The sequence below is a fragment of the Cryptotermes secundus genome, unplaced genomic scaffold (genome assembly GCF_002891405.2).
Source record: "Cryptotermes secundus unplaced genomic scaffold, Csec_1.0 scaffold2392, whole genome shotgun sequence".
In the NCBI taxonomy this organism is placed as follows: Eukaryota; Metazoa; Arthropoda; class Insecta; order Blattodea; family Kalotermitidae; genus Cryptotermes; species Cryptotermes secundus.
In genome coordinates this window covers 16,245-40,591 of record NW_019733893.1, presented here as the reverse complement: position 1 = coordinate 40,591, position 24,347 = coordinate 16,245, and the positions used below count along the sequence as shown (strand labels likewise).

The 24,347-nt window shown below is 39.2% G+C and overlaps 1 protein-coding gene across 6 annotated transcripts in view; it reads left to right on the top strand.

The window, feature by feature from the left end:
• Positions 1-24,347, top strand: part of LOC111868361 (sodium/hydrogen exchanger 1) — a 52,263-nt gene that overhangs the window by 15,160 nt on the left and 12,756 nt on the right. For all 6 annotated transcript variants that reach the window (XM_023858940.2, XM_033753020.1, XM_033753021.1 and 3 more), the window contains 11 exons: positions 28-210; positions 1,346-1,427; positions 2,259-2,354; positions 3,392-3,513; positions 4,554-4,756; positions 6,782-6,871; positions 8,373-8,438; positions 11,531-11,631; positions 12,466-12,709; positions 15,105-15,297; positions 15,858-21,121. In XM_023858940.2, the coding sequence (XP_023714708.1) occupies positions 28-210; positions 1,346-1,427; positions 2,259-2,354; positions 3,392-3,513; positions 4,554-4,756; positions 6,782-6,871; positions 8,373-8,438; positions 11,531-11,631; positions 12,466-12,709; positions 15,105-15,297; positions 15,858-16,147 (1,670 nt within the window). In that variant the 3' untranslated portion in view covers positions 16,148-21,121. The remainder of the gene's footprint in view (positions 1-27; positions 211-1,345; positions 1,428-2,258; positions 2,355-3,391; positions 3,514-4,553; positions 4,757-6,781; positions 6,872-8,372; positions 8,439-11,530; positions 11,632-12,465; positions 12,710-15,104; positions 15,298-15,857; positions 21,122-24,347) is intronic.

Sequence of the window (24,347 nt, the reverse complement as noted above, 5' to 3'; positions counted from 1 at the left end):
TCAATATGACAATCTTTATGCTTACAGATGCAGTGACAATCGTCCTATATAACACAATGGTCACATTTTGTGAAATGCCAGAAATTCCTGTTGGGCAGTATGGGTTGGCGATACTTGCTTTCTTCACTGTGAGCTGTGGGGGAATAGCTGTGGGTGCCATATTTGGCCTTCTTACTGCCCTCATCACCAGGACCACGCAGGAGTGCCGAGGTATGTATCTGTCACAGGGTTAAGCAGAAGGGCCTTCATGTTTATTACAGAAATAAAGTAGAGGTCAATTTACACTCGTCATGAATTTGCAGTTGAAGAACTTGCTGGGGTGATCAGTGCCAGAGTTAGTTCAGCTTCAGTATCACGTTAGCCCTGTATTGCTGTGGCCACCAACCAATGCAGAAAAACTGCCATGTGTCATGCAATTAAAGCTTAATGATTACACTAAGTTATCAGTGGCGGTTACAATAGATCACTGTGGTCGTGGTGCAAGGGCCAAGAAGGCTCACCCCTTATACATTGTACTCCTAAAACGGTGGTTCTCAACTGTGTGTACTTGACTGCAACAAATAAAATATCCGTTTGTATAAACTTTTCGAATTGATGTCTGTTGCAAAGCTTCATTTTGTTTCTGTTGTACAATAAGTTTATGTGCCAACATCTTTTGCATCAATGTTGAGTTCCAGGGAACTCCTCCATCTCAGTCTTCAGGGTCGATGATGAAGATGAAAGATGTCCCTTGAAATGTTAGTGTGTAATTCAACATTGACATGGCTGATCACCTGAAAAATCTCCAGCATATTGATTTGCCATGAAAGTTTCAAATATTAAATAATTTCTTTTTGTGTTTATATAATTAAAGGTAAAGATATCCTTCTAACAGGCCATGGAGGCCCACAGGGCTGTGAGATGTTGAGGCACGCACATTTTCTAGAGAGTTGGCTGAGAGATAGTAGTAAGGTTGTCAGCCTTACCCTCAGGAAGATTAATGGTACTCGTTTTTTCAGAGGCTGATATAATAAGTGACATTATTTAAAAAATGTGTATACTTTTATTATAAATATAGATGTGTGCTTTTCCTGACATTCATGTGGTCAAGAGATTAAAGAGCTTAAAAAGTCCAGCAGCATTACAGTCATGCATTGCTGTTTAATTTGATCTTAAAGGTTTAAAGAATCATGTCCAGTGGCAGGCTTTGGGCTCAGCTGTGTTGAACCTTTGGGTTCTGCTGCCAGAACTTCAGTTGGCTGTTAAGTGTGCAGTGAATCTGACCGTTCTACGCAGATTGCTACATATAACTGTTGCTGGAAATTAATGTTTCCTAATATGGCATTTTATTGAAATCCAATTGCAGTGGTGGAGCCTTTAGCAGTTCTAGGTGTTGCATATGTCTCATATTTATCAGCTGAGTTGTTCCATTTCTCAGGCATTATCAGGTATGTGCCAGGAGTAATATACTGTATAATCTTATGTTGTGAGAGCTATGATTCAGTTCCGCCTGGATTTACATTTTCTTTTTCCAAATTGTAAAATTTCAAATATATATTAATTAATCTTCATTACATCTGTCAGGTATAATCGTGGATCCACAACTGATTCATAAATTGTAATATGCAAAATGCTAGAAATTGTCATTGTTAAGTCTATATAATAAGTTTCTTATGGGAAATTTAATTCATTTCAGCCTTATTCTTTTTCATCCTCCTGTCCACAGACCATAGTTTGAGCCTTGATGTTCTCAAACACCTTCTTCTGCTCTGCCTCTTCTCCTTCTCCTCTTCCAGCTCCTCATTTTTCTCCTTTATTATTATAAAGTTTGGTGTTAGGCTTCTCCCTGTCAACCGTAAATACCTCTTCAATATCTTCTCTTCACGTCTTTCATTCTCTGTCTCTTTGTCATGTTCCACTTCTCCTTGATGGCTGTACCACTTGGTTTTGGTTTCTCAAACACTGCTCTTTTGTACATTACTTTTACTTCCATTTAACATTTTACTCTAACTAACACAAGTAAAATTTAAAGGATCTTTTCTGTTCTAATGAAGTACAATAAAATCTCATTTGCCATTTAAATACATATAGAAAATGGTGGTGTTACCAATGTGTACTAATGTTTCAGGGAAATTTGCAAGAAGCTTAATGTTCCTACTTCATCAGCACCATCCAGCCCCTTAGTTTCAGTCCCTTGACAACTCAGCACCCTTTTGAAATGTAAAGTAAGTCTCAAACTACTGGCTGTGATGGTACTGATGCCACTTGTTTGCTTGCAGTATCATAATATGTGGCCTGGTGCAAGCTCACTATGCCCTCAAGAACATATCCCAGAAATCGTACACAACAGTCAAGTATTTCACAAAAATGCTGAGGTAAGGTAACAAGTAATATAGTGAAACGGTAGCTGTATATTACCATGAGATTCAGCTCAACCATTTTGCTCCCACATTTGGCATTTATACACTAATTGGAATGGCAGTTTCTTTCATCGGCTGCTGTGTGAAGTTTCAGGATCTCAGAGCATTGACTGTGAAGAGCACTGTCTCCTGTGATGTGACCATCGTATAGCCTAGTAGAAGCCTACTGATGTTTTGGAGGAAACAACTACATCAGTCTTCAGGATAGAAGCATGACCTGGATATGGAGGCAGAACGTTTATTCAAAGCATCAGTAAACTTTTATCAGACTACATATTGTGATATCTTAGAAGACACTAATCTTCATAAGCATCATCATGGGAACCTGAAATCTCAGGAAAGTTGGTAGCACTGTACTAGACTCCAGAGTGTCCTGCCTCAGTAGACAGTAACCCGCATTGTTCATTGCTGTGCTCACAAGAGCTGCTGGACTCTGTGCTGTCCACATCTTCACACTGTATTTCTTTAAGATTCATTGTAATATCAGGGGCACGCAGTAGCATAGTTGGTTGAGGCACTATGCTACAAGTCGGAAGGATGCAGGTTCAAATCCTGATGAGGTGGATTTTTTCAATCGACCTAATCCTTCCAGCTGCACTATGGCCCTGGGGTTGACTCAGCCTCTAACAGAAATGAGTACCAGGAATCTTCCTTGGGGGTAAAGGGTGGCCAGCACATAAAGCTGACAACCTTACCACCACATGTGAGCCGATTGTCTGGATAATGTGGGACTGTCAACATCTTACAACCGTATGGACATCCTTGGTCTGGTATGGGGATAGCTTTACTTTTTTTCATTTTAATATCATCTTCTGTTGAAATATTTCCTACTAAAATTCTTTATGAATTTCTTGTCTATCCAGTTTATGCTGCAAATAGATGTATTGCCAGTAAGCCATGTAAAATTATAGAGAATGCATCTGCTCCTCTGCAGAACGCAGTTAGCTATCGTCTGTAGATACGGGAAGAGTAGCCGATTGTTGTTTTTGCAGCTCAACAAGTGACGCCATTATCTTCCTGTTCCTGGGCATGGTGCTCGTCAGTGACCAGCATGTGTGGCACACAGGCTTTGTTCTGTGGACGCTGATTCTATGCCTTGTCTGCCGATTTGCAGGTCTGTTCTCTGTCTGCAACATGCTTAGAAACCATACGTATCACTGAGAGAAATGTCACTTTGAAGCCTCAAATTCATTTATGTCTTGTTTAAGGGTGTAGTTGAGCTGACATAGCACTGTCAGTGCAGTGACTGTCTATGAGCTGGATGGTCAAGGGGTCAGAGTTCAAGTCCCAGCACAGGCGAGCTTCTTCTCCTCTCCACATTGTCCAGACAAGTTCTGTGACTCACTCATCCTCCTAGCCAATTGGTGCAGGGGGCTCTTTCTCTGGGGTAAAGCTGCTAGGGCAAAAGCTGACCACTCACCTCCACCTAATGCAAAGGTCAAGAATGATGGAGCTGCACCTCCACTCCCCCATATATCTTCATGGTGTTGTGCTTAATTAATTAAGCCCAGGGACAGTTTTACTTTTTTTAAGGGTTTAGATTCTGTCTCATAGAAAATGCAATGTGATACATAGACCAGCCAGTTAGTGCTGTTTAGGGCCATAATCACGTTGTGTTGTAATAATCATATGAAACCCATGAATGCACTATGTGAATAAAGTGCAGAGTTCTGTAACATAAAAGTGCATAGTATGTATAGTTACTGTGCATGAAAGGGTTAAAGGTGTGATATAAGACAAGATCTTTCTTTCTATATGTTAAATCTCATTATGGTATATCCAGCAATAAGAGTACATTGTGTTATTGTCTAGACACAGAAATACTTCACTCAGGATGGCTGATCGTCAAGTCAAGATTCAAACCCTGGACCTTATGAAGATGAGTGTTGACCACTTGGCCACAGTGGATTTAGTCAGGGTTTGTTATGTGGACACATATGTTCCTAGTTCGTGCTCATCTGGGTTATAGCATTGTGTAATCTGATAGATGATTATCAGTGTTTTGGAGGCTCATCCTGTCTCTGTCTTCAGAGTAAGAGTGAATATGGAGGCAGTGTGCTCTTCCAGTATGTTGGTAACAACCTACAGATCTTCATGATGGCATAACTCAGAGGAACATGAACTAAGCCCCATGAAAACTTCAAATCTCAACAGGTGTGTTCCTCTTGACGTGCTTGACCAACAAGCTGCGTGTGAAGAAGATTAACATACAGGAGCAATTTATAATGGCTTATGGTGGTCTCCGTGGTGCCATAGCTTTCTCTATGGTGGAGACTTTGGATGCGGACTTAGTGGAGCCTCGTCCGATGTTCGTCACGACGACCCTCATCGTCATTATATTCACTGTCTTCGTCCAGGTAGAGAATTTGGTTGAATGAATTTTCTTCCTTTGTATTCCAGTTACTCATTCTTTTACCTCTGTTTTAACACTCTGCTGCAAGAACCCAACATTGCATACAGTTGCTTTGTTTCATTTATTGTAACTGTATTGATTCAATATTCTTAACTTTTATTTACGATATATCGCTCTATTGTGATGGCTTATGCATATAATTCACCTGGCCTTGCTTCACATTTATTTTAATACAGATACCATTACTGAAATTTAAAATACAGCCTCTAACACCCATGTGGGGGGGAGTTAAACGCCCTGTTCCAGAACAGTAGTTAGCAAAGGTAACAGATTTCAGAGACACTAGAGTTAATAGAAGATCAATCCTTTATTTAAATTTGTAGTCACTGTGTAGCACTGCTTCATCAGGGTCGGTATGAGTAATATGGATAATCTAAAATATACAGGATGATAAAGAAAATCACTGTACAGTGTGATAAAAAATTTGTGGTTTTAACAGACACAACACACAAGAAGCTGAAATTTAACCTGTTCTTGTATATATGTACCAGTCTTCAACGTTGACAAATTAAATTTTGTTTATTTAAATAAAACAAGGAAATCTTCATGCATTCTGGCAATTTTTGTATATTATTTATTTATTTATTCATTTGTGGTTTACTCAGTGATGCTGTCAGCATCTCAGATTGCTGAATGCTAGGATGATAAGTGAATAATGTATTGGGTGGAATGTGGAAGAAAATGATCATAGGTTAATAGAGGTATTATCCCAGCATTTGTCTTGAGGGACTGAGGAGTACAATGTGAAACCTCAGTGAGTATATTTGGTGTTCCAACTGAGATTCTAAACAGGTAGCTGCCGAATACGAGTCAGAAGTGTTACTGCTTCAGGGTAGTATTTGTAAATTTCTTGTGGAAACAATGTTCATGAACAAATAGATGTACTTAATCGTTGCTGTTTGATGGTGTAAAAATAGCAGGTGGCTGGTTCAGCGCCAGATGCTGTAGGCTTGTGTGCATGCCTGTGAGCTGCACTGTACTGCTCCAAATGGTAGGAATATGTTCAGCAAAGGGTCCTTCAAGTTAACATTAGGTTCAGACCACAGTGCAGTCTAGTGCCTCACATTTGCCATGTCTGAAGGGAAATGCATCTGCAGGTATCCATCCTAGATCTGGTTCCAGACCTCCGCCCCAGAAGTCCAGTACCTTACTACAATACCTTCAAATTACAGTTATGCAATACATACCTTGTATTTTTTTACAATAATTTATTTATTTTTCTGTGTAAAAATTATACTGTTACATGAGTTGCATGACTTCTCAGTAGACAGGACAGTAGTTGAGCCATGGTGGTGCCATGGTGTGTCCTTTAGTGCTGAGGCACCACCCTGGCACTTCTTGTAAAGACTCTAATGTGAAATATTAAGTCCTTATAACTTGTAAGATTTGAGGCTTTCACGGCGGTGACTATGAAGAAAGCAGTCTTCTGGGATTTTGCACCGTGTATATGTGGTGTTAACCGACGTTTCGGAGGAACGTATCGCCTCCATCTTCAGGGTAGAAGAAAAAATATATAAGAAATCTGCAAGCAAAGAGACCGTGAGAACCGGTAAAAGCAGATTCTCACGGTCTCTTTGCTTGCAGATTTCTTATATATTTTTTCTTCTACCCTGAAGATGGAGGCGATACGTTCCTCCGAAACGTCGGTTAACACCACATATACACGGTGCAAAATCCCAGAAGACTGCTTTCTTCCTTATAACTTGTTTGTTATCTGAATTGTAAGCTTGAAGTGTCAGGTCCTTTAAGTGTATACATTTCATGGGCTGTTTGTCACTCAGCTCTGCATTTAGAAGTGTAAGACTGTCATTAGGTATTTAAAACGGCTTCATGTCATGAGTTATTCCCATTTCTTCCCACCTGGACCTGGGTACTGGACTGAGCTGGTACTTTCATTTCTAGGACTGCACCCCAGCCTGTAGGATGCTTTTCAGTGTCTGGTACCAATATCCATCTGAATGTGTTGCAGGGGAGCACCATCAAACCGCTGGTGGCTTTGTTGAACATTACAAGATCTAAATCAGAAAAGGAGACGCTGAATATTGAAATAAATGATAATGTAAGCTTCGTGCCTCAACATGTGAAACTCCCTTGCTAGCTAAGTGGATTGCAGAATAATTTATAAAAATAATATTTTTGTGTGTTCTCTCTTACCACACTTCAGATGAAGTGCTTTTTTTCAATTAAACTTCATGGTTAAATCATACTATTTGAGATAGTGAAGTCTCAATATTTTTATAGTTCCCTTCCTTCAGTGATTTCAGTGTCAGCTATTAATGCTACCTTCCATCATGGTGGCCATGTAATTTTTCAGACTGGAACAGTCCTAATTCCATTTAATCTTATTATAGTTAAATTTTATCAAAAGTAGACTTTGATTGTAGTTTAAGATGGGACATGTGCTTCCCAATAATGTATTGTGAGAAGGTTGTAGTGGGAAGTGTGATTCGCACTTACTCAGTGGGAAGAATGCTGTGTTCCTTCTTAATACATGGGAAGTATGACTCCCACTTACTACACCAGCAGAAGAAATCTGTGTGTGCAGTACCTGTTTTGGATCAAATTAGAGAAAGTCAAGTGGGAAGTATACTTGCAAAACAAAATTCACTAAGAGCCTGAAAATGTATGATAGTCTTATGNGCGCGCCGCGCTACCTCACCGGTCAATCATCTCAGCAGCCACGGTCCTTTTCAGGGCCAAAAAACTGTTCCGAAGAAGTGGGTTGTCATCGGAGTAATGACAAGAGTGCCCCACAAATGTATACTGCCTTAAAATTATAGAAAATATCCATTTTTCATGCAGAGTTGGCAGTATACCCCAGCTCCAGTGCCTTTATTTGTCTTGGAGCCATCTGTGTATGAGATTAGCCCCCCCTTTTCTGTCAGGCTGAAGCCCCTCTTTCCAATCACTTCTATCACGGAATCTGATCATGAAGAGTTTATCATAGACATGTCTTGGTATCATTTTTTCAGACCCCATTTGTAGGATGGGTTCTTCTTCATGTCCTGAGTCATGTAAGCATGTCCATAGCCTTCGGATTTGGGTTTTCATTGATCATTGCAATTTAGTCTGCAATTTCCTGCCTTGGCCTCAGCTTCCACCTGGAGGTGCAGTGGGGGCACTCCAAGGAGGACTTCAATTGCAGCTGTTGGAGCTGTTCTCGTTACTCCTGTAATTCCCAAGCAGACAATCATTTGCTATTATGAATGAGATAAATCACACTAAAATAATTTCTCTGTCCATCAGTTGTGTTCATGTATGATATGAGGCAAAAGGTCCCCATCTGTTGTGTCTCAACATATCTTTACAGTTTTAAAGTATTGGAGATTATAAGGTGCTATGACATGTGATAAGAAAAGAAACCCTTTCAGAAAACGTTCATCGTAGAAGGGTTATCACAGGTCAGGGTGTCCTGTACATAAATCTAAATGCTTGTTAGTTGAACAAATGTGCCAGAATTATCATGCTATATGTATATTTGTTAACTTCTTCAGAATGCAATATTTTCAGGAATATTATAATCATGCTGGCAAATTTGTGTGATATGTTATGTGTTCCAGGTGATCGGCACCATGATGGCTGGCATTGAAGAAATCACTGGAGTTAGAGGCGACTTCTATATTAGAGTAAGTTCAGTTTCTTTGTCATCAGAACATTTCTGTTAATCTGACCTTCAGCCATGGCCTGTCTGAAATAGTCTTACACCTCCTTTTCTTCTGACATCACTTTCTCCAGTGAGTGTGTTCGTGGATAGAAAGCCTCCGCATCATCCCACATAATTTCATCTTCTACCAGAGTAGATGAGCTAGGACAGGCTATTCAGTGAACTCACTGGCAGCAGGTTGGAAACCTGGGGCTCTAAATCATCTGTCAGAATGCGTTTAACATTTGATTTGTTTCATTCTGGTCCGTCACACTAACAATTTCAAAGACAGAAACAACACCGTCCAGTGTGACTATTTAAGTTTTATCACTTGAAAACTCATCACCCTTACATGTTTCGATCCCTACAGATCATCCTCAGAGGGCATCAATAATGTAAAAGTTTCCAGAAAAAGTATTGTTGCTCTCTGAGGATGATCCATAGGAATCGAAACATGTAAGGGTGATGAGTTTTCAAGTGATAAAATTTAAATAGTCGTACTGGACGGTGTTGTTTCTGTCTTTGTAACGTCTAACATTGTGATGTTCTTGTGTATGTTCAATGTCAGGAGCTTTCTGCCATCAACTTTATACAAATTTACAATCACATGCTTAATTTTATATCTTTGTTCTTCTCTGTATTCTATGACATCTCTTCTGGTAGCTTGCATATCGGAACGATGGGTGGCAGGACTTGTGTATTTTTCCTAAACTAAGTGTATGGTTTTAATTTTCATGGAAAATAATTTGCATTCAGTAGGGGAGTCAGGCAGGAAATTAAATGAATGGGATTTGGTAAATCCCAGGACAGGAATGCAATTTTACTTTTGTCACCAATATGTGCTGACACATCCAGTTCCCCTATCTAATGGATAAGTGGACTCTTTCCAAAGTCATAAAATAGGAAGTTCGTGAAATTGATCAGTCACTTCCATCTACAATGGTCGTACTGAAAGTCATGAGCAACAATTTTTTGTGAAGTGATATGCTTTATTATTGATAAACCAAATACACCACCTCAATCTACAGACCTTTCTTTATTTTTCCACATAATCACCACTTCTTTGTACTCATTCCTCCCAGTGTTCTGAGAGTTTGAAAATTCCCCTTCTGTAAAATTCCGTTCCAGACATCCGAAGACACTGATGCACTCCTTTCTGAATTGCTTCCCTTGTCTCAAAACGTTGTCCACGCAGCTGATCCTCCACAAATCCGAAAAGATGGTAGTCGGAGGGTGCCAGATCAGGGCTATAGGAGGGGTGTGGAAGAACTTCCCACCCCATCTTTGCAATTGCTTCCAATGTGAGACGAGCAGCATGGGGGCGAGCATTGTCATTCAGGATGATGATGTTTCGTCCCGGATGTTTATCATGCAATGCACGACGGAGCTTGTGCAGCGTCTGGACATAACGAGCAGCATTGCTGGTTTGCCCAGGTTCCAGGAATTCAGCCAGAATAAACCCCTCTGCATCCCAGAAGACTGTACCCGTCACCTTCACAGCTGATGGCACTGTCTTTGCCTTCTTTTTTGATGGAGAATGCAAATGGTGTCATTCCATACTCTGCCGTTTCATTTCAGGCTTGAAATGGTGAAACCAGCTTTCGTCACCTGTCACAATACAGAGCAAAAATCATCACCTTCGTGTCAATATCTCTGCATCAGTTCTGAGGTGATGGCTTTTTGCTGACCTTTGTGGTCTTTGGTCAATAACCGCGGGACCCAACGAGCACAAACTTTCCTATAGCCCAAGCTTTCAATAATCTCTTGTACTGCACTGTGCCCTATTCTAAGTTTTCAGGCTATTGTGTCCACAGTCACATGCCTGTCATCTTGAATGATCTCATCCACTCTTTCCTTGTTGCGTTCAGTTGAGGCTGTTCGAGGACGACCGCTGCAAGGCTCATCTTCGATGCTGGTGCTCCCATCTTTAAAATGTTTCACCCATCTTCGAACACTGCTCGCACCCATGCACACACTTCCATAAGCATGCTGAAGTCTCTGGTGAATTTCTGCAGCAGGGATTTCCTCTTTCACAAGAAATTCAATGACAGCATGCTGGCAAAATGACATATCATTGTCGGCCATTTTGTTAGGAGTGATACTGGTCACGTGATGCAAGATATTGACGTCACAAAACACTCAAGGTTAACACAACAGCTGGTTCCACCTACCACCATACTCTCTTTTGTCTGCTGTTCCCAGGTTGCATGCAAAAAGAGGTTGCTCATGACTTTCAGTACGACCTATGTAGTACCAGAGTCTCAAATATGTGGAGATTTAACTCCAGTCCCCCTATATGCATCCATGAAATGGTATTTATGCACAGGGGCACACGCTTCTGTTCATATCCTTGAACAATTTCAGGACCAACCTCTGAATATGCTTGTTCCAAAATTGATCACTCTTTGCTTCTTTTAAACACTGAATATGCTTGTGTTATATGTTTTCTGATCATCTGAGTATTTGTGTATATCAAGAAATGTGAGTTGACAGAATAATAAGAACAATTAATGGTGGTTAGGCATGCATGTGAAACCTGAAATATGGAGCATATGTTAGTGCTTGAATGTGGGTGTGAAAGTGTTAATGCTTTGCTGGTATCAGTTGTCCTTATTTTGTCTTGGCTTCATTGTTCTGTCTACATCCACTATTTTAACATGTTCAAACTGCTGTAATGTTTCCATCTGTTAACTCCTTTAAGCATTCATAATCTGTGTATGTCTTATTCCTAATATCTCTGTTTTCTGTGTCATGCTTAAAAATCAGATTATATATATATTAGTGCTGCTACATTTCTATAAGAACTGAACATGCATGAAAGATTCTTATGTAATTATAATTCTATGCAAGATGAAGATTACCTGAGCATGAGGTTACCTCAATTCTCATCCTCACCTGTATGGTTGCTCTTAACTTTGGTTAAATTATGAACAGCATGTTCTTCAACATATATACAGAATTGCTGAGGACTGAAGAACCACATACTGCATTATATTCTGTCCTAAGAAACATTTGTTTTCTTTTCCTCAGAGAAAATAACATTTTTTCTTTTTTTCTTTTTCTTTTTTTTTACAGAGAAAATTGGAACAGTTTGATGACTCAGTCTTGAAGAAAATATTCCTGTCTCCTGGTCCAGACCATGATCTGACACGGCTGTACGAGAAACTGAGTTTGACGTGAGTAACAGCTTTACTGCAGAAAACTGAAACAATATATTGACTTACGATGTATTAAACTATGCCTTAACTATGTAGTTCACATATATCATTGAATGACAGGATATAAGTCCTATTTTCCAAGAGGAGATGCCATACTGACTTTTTGATTAATCATTGGCCATGATCATGTAGTGGCCCATTTACACATCTTGTTGATTTATCCATCACCATTGTTTCTCTTATGCAATAGGGGAAAATCCATGAAGAATAAAGACCATTCTCAGTTGTACACTGTTTTAAATTTAGAGAATAATATTGTGAAAATATATCAGGAAGTTAGCTGGCAAATGGAGTTCCTCCAAGTGCCTGAACAATATTATTACTACTAATATACTGACTTATGATATATTTAAGTATGCTGTCAATAGTTAATATATAGCACCGAATGGTAGGATGATTAGTCACTAATGAATTAAAAGGATGTGAAAGGAAGTGGTCATGGCCTAATTTGAGGTACTGTCATGTCATTTGCTTCGGAGAGACAAGGGAAAATTGTGAAAAATCACACAATTACAATTTCACTGTGCATGCTATAAATTCAAAAAATTCTGGAAAGAAGTTACAGTTTGCATATACTTAGGTACTAAGTTTGATATAGCAGCAGTATGTGTTAAGCAGTACTGCTGTTTAGAGGAATCTATGAACTTCTTGCAGCAAATGTCATCATTACAATATTTACTCAGCGTCATGTATTTCACCACCATCCTCTTCTTTATTCAAAACAATTTGCTGACACATGCAACAGCAGCATTGCAACTGTAAGCCACTTACATGTGTGTGTGGATTACTTAGGGAACATTTTGCACACCTTTATGGACCTGCGACTCTGATTGAGGACAAGAAGACACTGCTGTTTCATAGTGAAGAGCCCGATGACTTGCCACCGCCGCTGAGTACCAGGTCCTCGTCATATCGCAGGTCAAGCTTGTTCCCTGGGGTGGAGCTTCGGGACAAGCTAAAGTCACACCTGGAACAAGACAAGAAAGCTACCACTGGCACCCTCCGCAGGGCATTCAGCACCAATGCATATCACAAGGTGAGGGTTTGACCTGTTCCTTTGTGGTCTCTGCCCTGTTGTATGAACTTCTGTCTGTGGAGTCACAGTTTGATAAATGGGACCAAGTGCAGTAGGGTCCAAATTCAGTGTTTTCCCTCATTTAACATTTAATTTCAATGATCCCAAGTCAGTTATCTCAGTGCAAGGTCTTCCACTGTTTAGTGTTCAGATACACTGGTCCTTAAAGAAATTGGAAATTGGACACCAGGTTTTAATACAAGATTTGATTCTGTGAATTGGGATAATTCAATCAGTGTAGTGATGTGGTACAGACTAGGGGACTGGGGTTCGATTCATATGCTTAATTAACCTACAACGTATGGACTTTTAAATTGCCGGGAGCCCCCTGCGGCCGGTATTTAAATCACTCTGATTAATTAAATTTGCAAACCGTCAGAAAAAATCCATATTTTCCGTTCTATGTAACATAGAAATAAAAACTAAAAACAACCTGAAAGGCAATAAAATTTTCTACATGTACACAGAAGAGCAATTTTTACAAATGAAAATTAACTGTGATTATTTTGTCATGAATTGCAAAATATAATCTTTATTATATATGTTATGAAATTCCAAAGGACTTACCCGTTGTTTTTTCTTCAGCCTTGAATCATGGTGATATTGTAAATATAATCACACTATATACTTGTACAATAATATTTTGTTCAGACTGTATGTGAGTTTGAACTGCGTCACTTCACAGTTTACGATAACTCACACTCGATGCACGTGTACTACTTCTCGAAGCAGTCCAACATGCATAGCGCAACCCACGTCTCGAAGCAGCCGACACACACAGCGCAACATCACACTTTTTACAGTAGTAGAGTGTGCTTCTGCGCTTCTTATTTTGAGAACAAATATGTCTTAGTTTCCCTTTGGTTGGTCAGTGTTGTGAATGTTTCACCTCCAGTCAACTCAGTTGGGCCCCAGGTAACCTTGGCCTCCCCCGAGAAACGCCACTGACCGTGATATTCAACTTTGAGACTTAGTGATATTGTAAATATAATCACTCTGTATACAATAATATTACTGTAGGCGAGTTTGAACTGCGTCACTTCACAGTTTCAATTCAATCACTTCACTCTGATAGTCACACTGACACACGTGGCACTTCTTGAAACAGTCCACTTCACACAGAGCAAAATCACACTTTTTACAATAGAAGAGGGTGCTCCTGCTTTTCTTATTTAGCGAAACACACGACAAAGTCTTTGTTTCCCTTTGGTTGGCCAGTGTTGTGACTTTTTCAACTCCAGTCAACACAGTTGGGCCCCCTGATAAATTTGGCCTTCCCCCAAGAAATGCCACAGACCATGATATTCGGCTTGTGCGATTGAAGAATCATCTTGAGGGAGGGGGGTTTCTAGCAAAATCAAATAAATTATGTTGAATGACAAAGCAACACTCTCACCTGTTGGTAATATTCGCAAAATAGTGATGCAAAATAATTATAATACTAGTCGAAAAGAGTGTCAGTCTGACACATACTGAAAGCCGCAGTGGCAAAGATGCCTTTACTCACAAAGTAATACTGGCTCAGTGGGTTTATACCTCTTCCAAGACGCAAAATAAAAATGATATATAAAGAAATATATGACAGTCTGACACTGATTTTCTAACTGATAATTCGCCACTGAAAACCAATCCTTGAATGCGTCAGACTTCCTTGAAGGCTCTGCAAGCGCTCATATGCAAGCACCAATAAATATTTCCTCATCAGTTCTCGAAACAAAGCTGGGCTATATTTGGCTGACCAGGTCATAAACAGTCATATCTGAACGTAAATAGTATTGAAACCAGTACCGTGATACACAATTTCTTTGTTCAGAGCTAAGGAATGAACCACTGACATGACCTCACATAGGTTTGTTTTGGTTTCCAACCCAAGGTCAAACTGCCAGCACTCCCAAAGAGAGCATGTGTCCTGCGACCTATATACAGGTCATTTGGCCAACTCTGGTTCCTGCTTGCAACCTATATATGTGACATTCGGACGTTAAAGTTTATGAACCACACCACGAAGACATATGGGGGACTTGCAGTATAGCTCCACACATTCTTAAACTCATCAGTAGATGCATGTGAGCAATCAGCTTTGCTCCTGGGTAAAGAGGCCCTGATTCCCACTAGATATGAGACTGGGTGCACCCCAGAGGCAATTTGGACTCGTGAAAACAAGAAAAATCTTGTTCCCCTGCTGAAAGTTAATGTCACTTACTTGATCATCCAGCCTACAACCTAGACACTATACTGAATGAACTATTCCAACTCCTTTTCTTGCAATCCCTGCTAGAAAATTTGTGGAATGAAGGCTGGAACATGAAAAATTTTGTTGGTGATGTTCTGTATGAGGTCAGCCTGTTTGTTCCAGTTCCACCAACGTTACAACCCAAATCTGATTGATGACCACTGTCAAGAGATGAGGGACCAGTTGAAGCTGCGCCACCTGAAGGCTCGTCGTATCACCAGCATGGTGGCCCAACACAGGAGAATGTCTATGGGCTCCGTGCCTTCATCGCCAATGGCTGAAGAATTTTCATGGCCAAGGAGAAAGATCGAATTTGGTTAGTACAGCCTTAACATGATTCATCAGGTTCAAAGATGGAGAAGTGAAGTTCAGTGTCAATTAATCCCCTTTTTCAAGAATCCTTAAAAGTTTATTTTTCTGAACACAGTGGTGTCTTTTTCCTCTCATGAGTCTTCCTTCTCTCTTCCTCCTCCTCCTCCATTACCATCAGCTCCTCATTATTCTCATCACACTTCTTCTTGCTCTATTTAACTCCAGCTTTTTTCCTTCTTCATCCACTTCTGCTTCTTTACACTCTTTATCCCCATCCTTCACCATCTTACTCTCATCTTTATTTTACTTTCTTTCTTTTCTCTTCTCCATTTTCCTTCTTCTTTAGCTTCTCCTCTTTCCCTTCTCCCTCACTGATTACTTCTGCTGCTCTTTCTCCTTCTTCTCCTACTTCTCATCACTTCTCTCTTCCAACAAGGACATCCCAACTAAAGTCTGGGTTTTACTTATTTTGAGTGTCTGCTGTTGGGGGACCACAGGGTAACATTAGGAATATTGCTGATCAGTTGTCACGGTAATGCCTTGTGCACTGCCTCTTTCCTGCAGAGCTGGAAGGCCTGTATCCTGAGGAACTGGAAGGTATTGACACCATCCTCGATCGAACAGAACAGCGTATTGTGAGGCAGCGTTCTCTATCTTCAGATAAGAGTTTGAAAAGAATGGATACACCAACTGGTACTGAACCCATAGAGGGGGTGCAGCAAGGAGGGGCCACTCAACATGGGAGATCATCAGTGCCGCATCGTCACACATCCCTAAGAGAACGGACTCTCCACAATATAGCAGAATCTGATGATGTCCTCCTCGACGAAAACTTGACAGAATCACTAGTTTGATAACTGTGCATTTTAGGGTTCTAAAAGTTCATAGTTTCTTCTTCATAAACATATCAGCAAGCCACATATGTCTGTCCATAACCCACTGAGATATAGACATCAATGTTGTAAACATTATGCCATTGTAACCCTACCCTTCTTCATTATTTGTCATCAGCACTGTTAACATGGCGGCCTTGAAAATTTTTGAGATGTCAAGAATTGTTATCATCCACTCTGCTTTGTAGTACTGAGTTCAAGAACTGTAATTGCATACAGTTTGGCTCAAGCAACATTTTTCTTACTTGTATTCGTTACATTCCTAGTTCGAATCTCAACCGAGACACTCATTACCTGACTAAGTGTTTCTGTCGTTTAGCTCAGTCACTCCATGAAAATGCTAGGATAGTACCTCAAATCAGACGTGACTGCTTACTTCCACATCCTGTTTTGCATTGATTATCCTACCACCTGGTGCTATAGAACCTGAGATACTGACCATGTCATTAAATAAACCAAGAATAGGCAATAACTCCTATTATAACGTCTACTTTCAAAATATTAAAATATCAGGATACAGAAAACAAGGTTTTGTGTGGCTTTGAAATGCAGTCTGTTATTCAGAAGTAAGAACATGCACTGTAGTTGCCAGAGTTTTGAACCAAAGAACTCACAAAAATATTTATGTTATGGAAAGATGTAGGATGTGTGCAGTATTATGTAACAAGACATTTCATGCAGTATTGTTAGTGCATTAAATGTAAGAGAATATAAGAGGTGGGACAGGAGCATGTACCCTCTCTTTACGGAGACACTTCATAGAGTACTAAAAAGGGGACACAAGGGTAACATAAGGATGGATCGTAGGGAGCAAGGTCATGTGAATAGGTGAATGAAACTGGCTCAGTGTTATGTCTAATGGCAGTGTTGTACCTGTGGTTACAGCTACAGGAGTTAGCGAATTACTAAGACAGTTCTGAGGGAGCCAGGTTGTGAGAAAGGGAGGTGGCTAGAACTGTCTCAGGATCATTTACAATGATCGACTTTAGTATTAGCAGCATTAAACCTTTAGGTTCTACTTCTAGAGAAGATAACTGATTCGTTGCAACTTAACATGCAGAATTAGGGAGAAATAAAATCTAAATTGCATTATACCAATTGTGTGTGCTTCTTATGGCAAAGTGATCATTCTGTGTTGTATCTGGTTTGCCAAGAGCAGTGTCCATCTTCAGCATGAAGTGACCAGCAGCATTTCTAGTTCACGAGCATGGTATGGGACCAAGAGTTCTTATTACTAACCTGTGCTGAATCGTGGAGAGGCCTTCCAGATATATATCTAGACTTTCTCTAGTCCAGTTTATAGATCCACTCCCCCATACGTCTTCATAGCATAATGCTTAATTAGTTAAGCACAGGGACAACTTTACCTTACCTTCTCAGGTCCATTTCTATACATCTAAATACAAGTCGTTCCCACCATTGAGATACAAAGCCTTTCATACAAGAGGAACTGGGTTTAAATCTCTCTACCTCTGGCAGTGTCTAAGCTTTGTATGAGTAATGCCAGGCCCCAGCTCTAGTTTGCAGCCTATGTTAAGCTGTAGTCCCCCTCTACTGCATATCTACCATTGTTCGATTCTGAATGATTCTGTTGAAGCTGTATTATATAAGATTACAGAGTTCCTGAGCTTCGACTATTGTCTGATAAGAGAACACAATATTTTGGTAACTGGATGTTGCCATCCTCAAGTGAAAGGTGGATAGGTACATAATCAGTTGGGTTTATTGCATAGCATTAGTGTCAGTCATTGGTCTTTATGTAATGAATGAAGCTGAGTAGGTCCCTCCCAACCCTCTCACCTGAGGATGGAAACAGATTCAGTCCCCGTCACTGGCCCTGTGACTGAGGTTTATCTAATGGACCCAGTTGAGGAGATGTCTCCAAAATATTTTGCTGGAGGACATAAACAGATCCAGTTTCCAAAACACTGTGTTTTAGATTAGATCATGATTAGAGTCCAGAAACTGTAATCCTGATTTTAACATTGTGTGTAGCAGAATCAGCCTCATAAGTGTCACCACTCAGAAACCGATGCATTCACCATTACCAAGGCAGGCAGAGGCTGAAGAGATTGAATTTACCATATCTGTAGGCTTCAGCCATGAAAAAACCATATAAATATAATATTTATTCAGATTTTTGTCATTGGAGTTGCAACAGCATGGTCTTTTAGCAGGGTACTGAAATTTCAGAGGAACATGCTGCCATCTTCAGCGTTGAAATGACAACAAATGAAGTCACAACCAACAAGACCATAGTCTGAACAGACACTGCTGTGGGAAACTCAGTACTCACATATTTTGAAATGAAATTGAGTGAGACATTGATTTTTTTATACTTTGTGGGATGTCATTATATGAAGAGACAACAACCTGTTCAACTGTTCTATAATATTTATTATAGTTGCACAGTATATACAGATGAACTTGAGTTTGAAGAATTGAAGAATAATTATAACAATAGTGAACTCTGTAACACCTTGAACATTGTATTGAAACACAACAATGGACTAGAATTATAGAACTGTCTGCAACACCCACACTTTCTTTCTTTCCTGTGAAATTCCTCAAAACCAGACTCTAGTACAGCACTGTGATGGAACTGTTCTACCATGACAGTCGAAGACTTAGTTCACATTAGTAATGGTTTTGTTACAGAGAACTTTGTAGGATTTCATGATAGAGAAATACTGATATACTAAATGACCAATAAGGACTGTGTTTTTTAAAGATTTATTTTAACATGCATTTCAATCTTATTAAAATGAAATAACTGGTGTGTTTTGGTAATTGTCCAGAGAACAAAGTAACTTTTTGTCCTATCTCTCTGAATAAAAAATTAAACTGTGACCATCCATTCATAGCTAGTTATGTACTTACTATGTCCGTTATTGACATTTAATTGAATTCACTTTGCATTCAGAGATTTCAATAAAGAATGTTAATACCAGTCATTATAGGGGACAGTGATGTGTAATTGCATATTGATGTCTTTAATTCGTTTGTATAATTTCTTAACTTTTCTGTACCAACTAACTCAATTGCTTAGAGTCATTTGGCCCTGTGACTGCATGGCTCCACAATAAAACCATCTGCTACAAGGCTTCTTGGTAGTAAATATAGTAGCATAGGAAATATAGATTACTGCCTCAAATGACTTATGTGACTGCATATATAGATCATGTGAATGCACGTTCTTTCTCCTAAACATTGGTATGTCATACTTAGTGCCATCTAATGAGAGAAATGCTTTACCAACAGATTAAAAAAGAGCCAATCTCTTTGGGTGAGGTAGTTTCAAAGCAAGTACTCAGAGCCAATCCAACCCCTCACAAACCTCCCAAATTGAAGTACCACCTCTAATCTGTCCATGACTGCTAATTCAAGATATTAGCAGCTACCAATCTAATCTGGAGACAATCCTCTCCTACCACAAGCTAATGACATGCCATGCAGTGATTCCCTAACATGCTTCATATTGACAAAGATACAATAAAACTTATTGTTTTTTCTCCTTCCATAATTTCCTGGTATCTTCATTGTATCATTTTTCTATTCCTTTTCATCTTTTCCCTGCTCTCCTTCTCTTTCTCATGTTTCTTCCCATTCTATCTCTCATCTCCTATTTTCATCACATTCTTTGCATTATTCTCTTGTCCATAGCCCCAATTCTTGACCTGTTCTCTCTTCTCTTTATCCTTTTACCCTTGTCCTCTCCCTTCTCAATTTTCTACCTTCTTTATGTCATTATTACCACATGCATATTTTTTTGTGTTTCATTTCTTCTGGCACAATGTCCAGGCTATATTATGTACAGAAGGGGTGTCGGTGTAGGTTTGTCCATTTTAATAATTTTTAAAGTTGACAGATTGCAGGGCAAAGTCATAATAGAAAGGCAACTAATAGATGCTTTAAGAATGTGGCAGATTTCAGATATTTGGCATGACAGCAACAGATACAAATTTCAGTCACAAAGAAATAAAGAATAGAATAAATATGGGGAATGCTTGCTACCATTCAACTGAAAATCTTTTGCTTTCTTGTCTGTCATTAATGAATGTAAAGATGAAAATACATAAAACTATAATTTAACCTGTGTTTTATGTGGTTGTTTAGCATGATCTCTCTCATTAAGAGGAGAACATAGATTTAAAGACACCTGATGAAAATATTTGGGCCTGAGAGGAAGTAACAGGAAGATGGGAAAAATTGTGTAGTGAGGAGCTTCATAATTTGCGATAGACCAGAACGTATTGAATGCATGGAAGAAGGAAGAAATTTATGCATTGTTTTGCTTATAAACTTTTAGTGAAAAACTAATGAGAAGACGTAGGCATAGATGGAAGGTTAATCTTAATACTTAAAAAGGTAGGTTCTGGAAATGGGGCTGCATTAATTAACGTTTTGGGGTTCTCGTATTGGTGATTAATTTGGTATGCATCTACCAAAACACATGGCAGTAATTTATTCATATGGTTCAGAATGGGGGCAGAATGAGCACGATAATGGTCCATCAGAACCATCAGAACTATGAGCCATCATGTAACAACTACCACCTTCTCAATAACGACTCTGTCCCCCGGTTTTTATTAAAAAGAAAATAAATAAATATGCATAAAATGAAAACTTTGCATCTTAAACAGCTTAGTCTAGATTTACATTCTGGCTTGTAAAAACGCTTCAATAAATCGTTAACTTGTAATGACTCATCTCGTCACTAGATGGAAGGGGTTAAGACGTCAGGACCGGTCAGGACCATAATGAACTGTAAATCGTAATCATTGTCGATCATGGTCCTTGATCGAACGATAAAGCGATGTATAAAGCGGTATAAAGCACGTGTAAAGTATGGTGTGGTCACAGAAGCGTTTTTGAGGAGGATGAAGGTGTATTGGTTTCCAGGTACTGGCTAATGCATGGGAGGTTAAGGCATCGGTAAGTTTTATGTTGTCTTTTAAATTAGGTACGTTGTCCTAAATATAATAATTGTAGTGGTAAACTGATTAATAAATGTGACTTTTGTTGTGAGAGCCATTAGTCATTTTTATAGTCGAGAAATTTGCGGTACTGAAGGAATTTCCCGTGTTTCAGTATTCATTCATTTATTCAGCATTACATAAATCCTTACATGGTTAAACACCAATGGATATAGAAATAGTCAACATGAGTAAACATCACAATTGTGTAATGTCATACCAGTTAAAAATATTAACAATATACAACATTAACAAAAACCATGATCTGTAACAATAAAGCGCTATCAACTACCATCCGTAACAAATCCGAAACTTTAATTGTTTGCCACAGTTAAAATATTCGTCCAATGAATAAAATGAATTTAAAAATAGGAATTTCTTAACAGCAGACCAAATTTTTTTGATCTCATGAGCTTGGTCTTTTATATTAGGTGGAAGTTTATTAAAAATTTTAATTCCAGAGTAATATGTTCCCTTTTGAAAGACAGTTAAGTTACATGAGGGATAATGGAGGTTATTACTATGTCTTGTGTTGATTGTATGAATCTCAGAATTAGATAAAAAATAGATTTTTTTTTTTTTGACCACAGATAACAAAATGGAAAAAAATGTACTGTGAGTAAAGGGGCAGACTCTTTAATCTCTTAAAAAACTCCCTACAAGAATCTCTACGTCTAGAATTGGTGATGATTCTTATTACCCTCTTCTGTAGCCTAAAGATACGGATGCAGAGGAGTGAATTACCCCAGAAAATCAGGCCATGTGTCATAATAAACCCCACCAGTGGTATCTCCACCTTATCGTGGTGGTGGGGTTTGAGAGTTCCTGAGACCCTGAGAGCTATGCCGGCGGTAGCATAGCTACTGGTAGGGCCACCCATGCCGGACAGGTCAAGGGGTAGGAGCCAGACAGAGAGGGATACCCTGGTCCTCCAGGTTGGGGGTTGGGCGAGGCTAACAACCTCACACCGTAAAAACCAAATTGTTCAGAAATCCGAGGAAAGAGTAGTTGGACGGACCTATTCAAGACGACCTGGAAAATGTTGAAAGGATTTGAGAATTGGATCTTGGAATGTATTATCTCTTTATAGAGCTGGAGCACTAAAAATGCTACTTGAACAATTAGATAGCTATAAACTAGATATCACTGCTATACAATAACTGAGGTGATTGGGTAAAGGAGTAATGGAAAAGAGGGATCATGTTGTATTCTATAGTTGTCAGAAGAAGAGTCACATGTTTGGAACAGGTTTTATTGTTAATAAAAAAAGGAAGCATCTTATTTTAGACTTCCAGGCAAAATCTCACAGAACATGTAGGCTATGAATTAAGGGAAAGTTTTTTAACTATAGCCTTATTTGTGCACATGCCCCAACTGAAGATAAAAGTGATGAGGAGAAAGACTCCTTTTATGATGAATTGGATGAAATATATGGTGAATGTCCAAAAAGGGATTGTAAAATAATCATAGGGGACATGAATGCTGAAGTGGGGAATGAGGATGTATATAGATCGGTTATTGGAAAACATAGCCTACATAACAAGTCAAACGATAATGGGATGAGATAAATAAATTTTGCTTCCTCAAGAAACATGGTCATAGGTAGTACAGTGTTTAATCACAAGGATATACATAAACGAACCTGGAAATTCCCTGATGGAAATGTGTTTAACCAAATTGATCACATCCTAATAGATGTAAGACGTTGTTCAGACTTGATGGATGTCAAGAGCTACAGGGGTGCCAACATTGACTCTGATCATTACTTAATAATATCAAAGATTAGAAGTCTAATATCTAATGCAAGGAAGATACATGAATCTCAGGCTAAGAAATTGAATTGTGGAAAATTGGTGGAACAAGGAGTTGCAACCAGATATACTGGATTAATTAGTGAATGCCTGGCAGGTCTCTCTGATAGTGAGGATGTCAGTGAAGCCTGGAGGGGCCTCAGAGATGTTATTATAAATGCTGCTGGTGCAGTCTTAGGAAGAATGGAAAGGATAAAGTATAAGAATTGGTTTGATGGAGAGTGTGAGCAAGTGACAAAAAAAAAACCAGGCATATTAGAGAATGCAGCAAAGGAACCATACTCGAGGGGCCATGGAAGAATACCGTGAAGCGAGAAGAAAAGAAAAAAGATTGCATAAAAAGAAGAAAAGGGAATATGATAAACGAGAACTGATTGAACTGGAGCATTTAAGAAGTTCAAATGAAATTAGAGCATTTTATCAAAAACTAAACAAGAGTTGAAAGGACTTTCAACCTAGAACAACCTTATGTAGAGATAAAGAAGGCACGATATTGAGTAGCGATGAAGCAATATTGGAAAGATGGGCGCAGTATTTTGAGGAATTATTAACAAGTGGAAGGTATGACCATAGACTGGAATCAAGGAATTTTTGAGGCTGAAGAGCCAGCGCCGACCATAAAAGAAGTAGAACAAGCTATCAAAAAATTGAAAAATAATAAACTCCAGGAATGGATCTCATCATGGCAGAATTAGTGAAATTTGCAGGCCAAGAATATGCTAAGCACTTACATTAGCTAATCGTTAAGATATGGATAACTGAAATAATCCCAGAGGAATGGAATCTACGTAGGTCATACTGAAAGTCATGAGCAACAATTTTTTTGTAACGTAACATGCTTTATTATTGACAAATCAAATACACCACCACAATCTACAGACCTTTTTTTATTTTTCCACATAATCGCCACTTCTTTGTACACATTTCTCCCAGCATCCTGGGAGTTTGAATATTCCCCTTCTGTAAAATTCCGTTCCGGCCATCCGAAGACACTGACGTAATGCTTTCTGAATTCAGCATGCTTATGAAAGTGTGTGCATGGGTACGAGCAGTGTTCGAAGATGGGTGAAACATTTTAAAGATGGGAACACCAGCATCGAAGATGAGCCTCGGAGTGGTCATCCTCGAACAGCCTCAACTGAACGCAACAAGGAGAGTGGATAGATCATTCAAGATGATAGGCGTGTGACTATGGACTCAATAGCCCCAAAACTTGGAATAGGGCACAGTGCAGTACAGGAGATGATTGAAACCTTGGGCTATAGGAAAATTTGTGCTAGTTGGGTCCCGCGGTTATTGACTGAAGACCACAAAGTTCACATTGGAAGCAATTGCAAAGATGGGGTGGAAGTTCTTCCACACCCCTCCTATAGC